This window comes from Nicotiana tabacum, chromosome 2 (genome assembly GCF_000715075.1).
Source record: "Nicotiana tabacum cultivar K326 chromosome 2, ASM71507v2, whole genome shotgun sequence".
In the NCBI taxonomy this organism is placed as follows: Eukaryota; Viridiplantae; Streptophyta; class Magnoliopsida; order Solanales; family Solanaceae; genus Nicotiana; species Nicotiana tabacum.
Window position 1 is genome coordinate 60439579 of NC_134081.1, and position 6000 is coordinate 60445578.

The 6000-nt window shown below is 38.9% G+C and overlaps 1 protein-coding gene across 1 annotated transcript; it reads right to left on the reverse strand.

Annotated features, from left to right (window-relative positions):
• Positions 1-2403: 2403 nt before the first annotated feature.
• Positions 2404-5341, reverse strand: LOC107795700 (glyoxylate/succinic semialdehyde reductase 1). Its single transcript, XM_016618380.2, has 8 exons — positions 5096-5341; positions 4168-4278; positions 3981-4082; positions 3694-3795; positions 3262-3377; positions 3110-3188; positions 2866-3036; positions 2404-2788 (listed from the first exon to the last, which is right to left on the reverse strand). Exons 1-8 carry the CDS (start codon positions 5201-5203, stop codon positions 2699-2701), a joined length of 879 nt encoding a protein of 292 aa, XP_016473866.1. The 5' UTR covers positions 5204-5341; the 3' UTR covers positions 2404-2698.
• Between the last annotated feature and the right edge of the window lie 659 nt (positions 5342-6000).

A 6000-nucleotide genomic window follows, 5' to 3' on the forward strand; every position in this document is an offset into this window, starting at 1 on the left:
TTGTAAAGCCACTGAGCTTCGTTCATTTTGTCCTTGAGTGAAAGCTTGAACGGCCCAATCATCGGTGACTGGTGGTAGCTCTATTCGTTCCATTTGGAACCAAGACACAAACTCTCTGAGCATCTCGTTATCTTTCTGCTTTACCTTGAAAAGGTCTGACTTCCTAGTCTCAACCTTTATGGCTCCGGCGTGTGCTTTTACAAAAGAATCTGCAAGCATGACAAAAAAATCGATAGAGTTAGGTGGTAAATTATGGTACCATATCATTGCTCCTTTTGACAGGGTTTCCCCGAATTTCTTTAGTAACACGGATTCGATCTCGTCATCCTCTAAATCAACAACAATAATAACCCAGTATAATCCCACTAGTGGGGTCTAGGGAGGGTAGTTTGTATGCAGACCTTACCCCTACCCTGGGGTAGAGAGGCTGTTTCCGATAGACCCTCGACTCCCTCCCTCCAAGAACTCCCCACCTTGCTCTTGGGGTGACTCGTCCTCTAGATCATTCCCTTTAATGTCACACGTGTAAGAGGTGACATGCTCATTGGGGTCGGTCGTTCCATTATACTTAGGAATCTCGGGCATGCGGAACTTCTTGGGGATCAGTTTGGGAGCCGCGCTTGGGGGGGAAAGGCTTTTGTACGAACTTTTTGGAATCCAAACCCTTCAATATTGGTGGTGCCCCTGAGATCTGATCAACCATGGAGTTATAAGTTTCCACCTTCTTATCGTTTGCTTCGATTTTCTTTTCCCCTGACTCTATCCGCTTTGTCAGTTCCTCAAGCATTTTTATAATTTCGGGGTTAGCCCTAGATTCTTGTTCATTTGACCTTACCACGGCTGGCCCCGTTCTATGGGTGACTTCTTGGGGTGGACCGGGCTCAGCCCTGCTCGGTGCCTGGGTTTGGCTTTGCAACTGAGCTATTGCCACCTGTTGAGCTTGCAACATTTCGAAGATAATACGTAGGTTGATCCCGTCTTCTCCGATATTTTGGGTATTTTGATCTGCAGATCGGGTTCCACCATGGACACTGTTTTCGGGACTAGTATGCCGGTCCGCGTCGATGGCCATATATGAATTAACGTCAATCGGATCCATGGCCCGAGTCCCAACAGGGTCAGCGGGTGGCCTTACATCACCGGGAGTCACGTTGTTATTCTCACCTTGATGGCTAGATCCATTGTCGATATGCAAGGGCAGTAATTGAGAGTTCGTCATTTTAGCCTGAAATCAAAGATACTTCAAAGAGCAAGTGTAAAATTGTGTGTTTTATAGATATTTGTATCAAATAACCACTATTATCCTTAGTCCCACGGTGGGCGCCAAACTGTTTACCCGAAAAATGGATAACAATTGAATTTATACGCGGCTCTAAGGATACGTGATACAACTTGACACAAATTGAAAAAAAAAAATATATTAATACTGAAATCAACCGTAAAAGAAATAAATGCAAATCGGACGAATCAATTAGCCTTGGCCCTCGAGTCAGATCACTCTCAAACCAAGTGGAGATTCTGCTAGTATATGAACAGAGTAACAAAATATTGAAAGCTGAAAGAAGACAGTATATAGCTTTGTATTACGTGAATTGTCCTCCCTTCTACAAATGATCAGGCCCCCTTTATATAGTAGGGAAGTCCCACTCTTAATATAATTCTAAATACAATAAAGAATCTCATGATAAGTTAATTAATTGGTCTATCCTTGATATGCGCCGGGATTTCCGTCGAGATTCTCGCCCAATTGCGGATATTCCGGCTTTTCTGTTTTTTGGTTCGATAAGTTTTTCCCGATCTCGTTCGATCTCGATCTTGATCGGTCTCTGAGTCACGAGCTTGGCAACCTAACTTCGCATCATGACTCGATATTACACGAGGTTGAACCTTGGCCTATCATGTTCCAGTCTCGATTAGTCATGCAAAGGGCAAACTCAATTTTGACCGTATACAAATTCATAATAATAACCCATCAAGGGGGGAGGGGGGGGGGAAGAAATATCTTTCTTTCTGATACTATATGGAATTGGCTAGGGAATTGTATGCTTGGGGAACTGGTGCCTGAGGTTTGAGCAGTTGTAGTGGGCGTTGGAATAAGTTAGTCACTTTATTATTTTAAGTTTCCTTAATTTCACTTTGGTCCCTAGTGTCTTGTTTCCCTGTGTGTAATCATGTTTGCCCTTTTCAGAGGCCATGAATGAAATCTTATTTTGCCCTAGTTTTCATTCTCTTCTTAGCTCTAGCTTCTTTTTCCTAAAACATTCAGCATCCGTATCATCTTCCTCTTGCTTTTCCGGTAAAAGATGAAATCAGATTTGGTCGCAATTCCAGAGATACTGATGACACGAGTGGATTTTCTATACTCCAAGCTCACTTGATTGCCATGTAAAAGGAATATGGGAGTTGATCAAAGCAAGTGATTATTTACGATTTCTCCATGAATTACACTTTTATCATTCCAGACCTTAAACATACTTTGAAATCCAGGATGATTTTTAACTCTCTTTTGCAAAACTCTACGCAACAGAAGAGGGCTTATAAATTCTCAAATTCTGCACTTGCACTTGCACTTGAATAGTTCATAGAGAGGTTGGGTGTCACAATTTCTACTAACTAATAATTTCAGAGACTACAAGAGTTGGCAAAATGGATGATGGAGGGTCTTCTGAACTTTGATTGCTATGACTTTTTCTTGCATTCAGGTTGAACTTTGAGCTCCCCTTATAGTCTCGAACACAGCTGAAAAGTCATGGTCTCCCAAGCCCAAGCTCCTCGCCTTCTTGAATGCCTGCAGGCAAATTTTAAGACTTTATTAGGCCCTTAAGCGAGAATAGAAGATAAAAACTAATGTAATGGCGTGTGTACCTCATTAGCAGCAGCAGCCACTGGCATTGGCACTGCATTCTCGTCTCCGAGTGCCAGAGCCAACCTCATGTCCTTTTGCTGGTGTTTGAGAGGAAATGCCGGCGGGTAATTGTTGTTGATCATAGCAGGTCCTTTCATCTTAAACATTGGGTTAGCAATGGCTCCAAGGTCCTGTGAGAAGACAGAATTTCTGAATGATTTATTTAAGTGGAATTGTTTAAGGGAAATAGCAATATAAGCTTACCAACACATCAAGAAGGATATGAGGGTCCAATCCACTTTTGTCGGCCAATACAATTCCTTCCGAAAACGCGTTCATCATACTGCACATTACGGAATATCAAAATTAAATAAACATAAAAAAGAGTTAAATGAAAGGCACTGGCAATTAATTACCTGCCCATGATCATATTAACAACAAGTTTCATTTTTGCTCCATTTCCAACCTGTCCCAAGAAAAAGGATTTCTTTCCCAAGACATCAAAAGCAGGTAGCACTTTATCGTATAGCGCCTACAAGGATTGAACAAAATTGAGATATCATCAACACAAGTTCATGTAGTTGATCAACTTATATCTTCATTGCCACAACATGAAGACAAATTCATACATCTTTTTTTTAAGCACATGTTATAATGTACTTTGTGTGTGTGACAAATATATCTATTTACAGTTAAGAGTCTAACAATCACATTTGCAGGTGTTTTGTTATTTTATCTACTCTTTTACGTGTCTCTTATAGCAATCCAAGGCTTGTTGCTTTTCACAAGCTCCATGTTGTGCAGCAAACCAAAGATAATAAGAGTGTTGTTCCATTAAATAATATTACCTTGTCCCCAGCTGCTAGAATTACTAGTTGGCCATCTTCAGCTGGCTTTTTGCTCCCTGAAACCGGAGCTTCAACAAAAGAACCACCCTTTGATGTAATGGCCTGTAATCATTCACTATTAGTATTTCACTTCAACTTTACTAATTCTTTGCTTTTTATAACAGGAGTTCTCTTCTAATATGCGCAGTATTCATCATAAACTTGATTCTGATAGTACACTGCTTCAGCTCTAGTGATGAATATGTAAAATAAGTCAAGAATTAATTCGGCAAGCATGCAATTCCAACCTCACTAATCTTTGAAGAAGTATCAGCATCAACGGTCGACATGTCTATATACCCCTTCCCACCACATATCTGCTCAAGAGCACCATCTTTGTCGAAAACCACCTAGGCGATCACAAAACAAATTCTCATTAGGTACAAACTTACAATGATTTGAATTCTATTCACATGTTTGTATAGGCTGATTAACTGAAAGAGCTGCAGCAGGATCAGACAACATTGCAATTGTATACTTGCATTTCTTCACTACCGCTGCAGGAGTTTCTCCAACAGAAGCTCCATGTTGCACTAGCTCATCACACTGCACTCATAAGAAAATCTTGATCATGAATTGCAGAATTATTTGCATGAAAGGAAGGTAAATCTTTGATTATTAATGTGAAGGTAATGATCAATTGTACACAAGTCAATACATAGTTGTTACATTTTGAGATAGTTATAAAAATGTGAAATTATTCATAAATAGTTTCCACGTCCATTTCACCTATTGAACTCTAAATTGCCCTGATTTTGCACTGGAAACTACCAAAGCAGACAGCTGAAAAATGGATTTAAACACCTTAGTTCTTGCAATACATTCACAAAATTTCGTGTTCATAAAGCTTTGGCCTAGTAAGAGTGAGCGCGTGATGTGTGGGTTAGGTACACCTCTCCTGCCTTAAACAAGGAGAAGGGTGGCCTATTATCCACTGAGTTTAACCCTATCAATGGTGGGGATTTCTTCATAAATTCAGTAGCCATGAGACATACAAGAGAAACATAACAGGGAAACAAAGCTGAAAAGTACATAAATGCATAATCACACAAGTCTCGAGTTGTACAAAGGGATCTTTTTTTGTTGTTGCAAAATAATGTATTCAAGATAGAAAACACACGTTGGTCAAATCCATCTCTATTAAAACAGCACATACAGAGTAGATGAGTTGCAGAGGGAGTTTCATCATAATAATTATTACTCATAATCCGCAAAGTAGGCTTAATACAAAGTTCAATCTTATAATGTTTGAGTTAATATATATATATTTCACTTTCTTAAATCCCTTCTTCCATATATTTAACACACCTATCATTCATGGGGCCGGGTCTCGTGAAAAGATAAGGGAGAAAAGAATATATACCCTGGAGAGAGTGCGATTCCAAACAGTAACTTTGAAACCATGGCGGAGCAAGTTGACGGCCATTGCCTTTCCCATTATACCCATCCCCAGAAACCCTATTTCCTCCATTTTTCCTCCTCTCTTCTTTCTTCACTGATTCTTTTCTATTACTCTTATAGATTGGTGGAAAATATTATAGTAAGACAATGCACCCTAGATTTCCACTGCAGCAAGTGCAAAAACAATTTTCATTAATTACTAAATTAATTTTTATTCTGGTTATCTGCTGGTTTTCGAGTTTATTGACCGGTTGATTCGTGCCACGTCAGGGAGATTCTCTTCCACTCATTTTACCCTGTTTGATTCGTCCATTTGTCGTTTTTCCTGTTTTGTGGGAATTGACTATTGATCCTCTGCGTGCACGCTCATGAACTAGCTTGCCCATTTTGGCTGTTATTCTAAAACAAGTAGCCACTTTTAACTCGTGCTATTAGAGTTTAGCATCCAAATCTTTTCCAAATAAACTCAAATTTAAAAAGTAAGTTTGAAATATCTTAAAAAATAAATTTCAATAATCAAATTGTCAAACTAACAATAAATCTAACAACCTATTTACAAAAAATATAATTTGTTAATGTTCTGGAGTTATTCTTCTTAAATAACAATAAATCTAACATAAGTTTCACTTACCGTTCAAATCTTCACGTTAAAGAAGCTTTTTCTTATCACACTAAATTCTTGTTCCACAGTTTCAACAATCAAGAAGGAGAACAAAGAAGAAGAAGAAGAAACGAGAAGAATGAGGAGGAGGAGGAGAGGCAGAGACAACTTACTTTGTCTGAAGTTTAATAAAATTAGGTACATGTTAAATAATTTTAAAAAAAATTAATACATGTCAAATAACAATGTACAAATAGGGTATCGCA

What these genes read in the sequence shown, in the direction of transcription:
- LOC107795700 (XM_016618380.2), bottom strand. Translation starts at nt 5,203, where the DNA reads ATGGAGGAAATAGGGTTTCTGGGGATGGGTATAATGGGAAAGGCAATG. An exon ending in CTTCTTCAAAGATTAGTGAG is followed by an intron (nt 3,796 to 3,980) that starts GTTGGAATTGCA and finishes GAATGATTACAG; the next exon opens with GCCATTACATCAAAGGGTGG. An exon ending in TGGCTGCTGCTGCTAATGAG is followed by an intron (nt 2,789 to 2,865) that starts GTACACACGCCA and finishes ATTTGCCTGCAG; the next exon opens with GCATTCAAGAAGGCGAGGAG.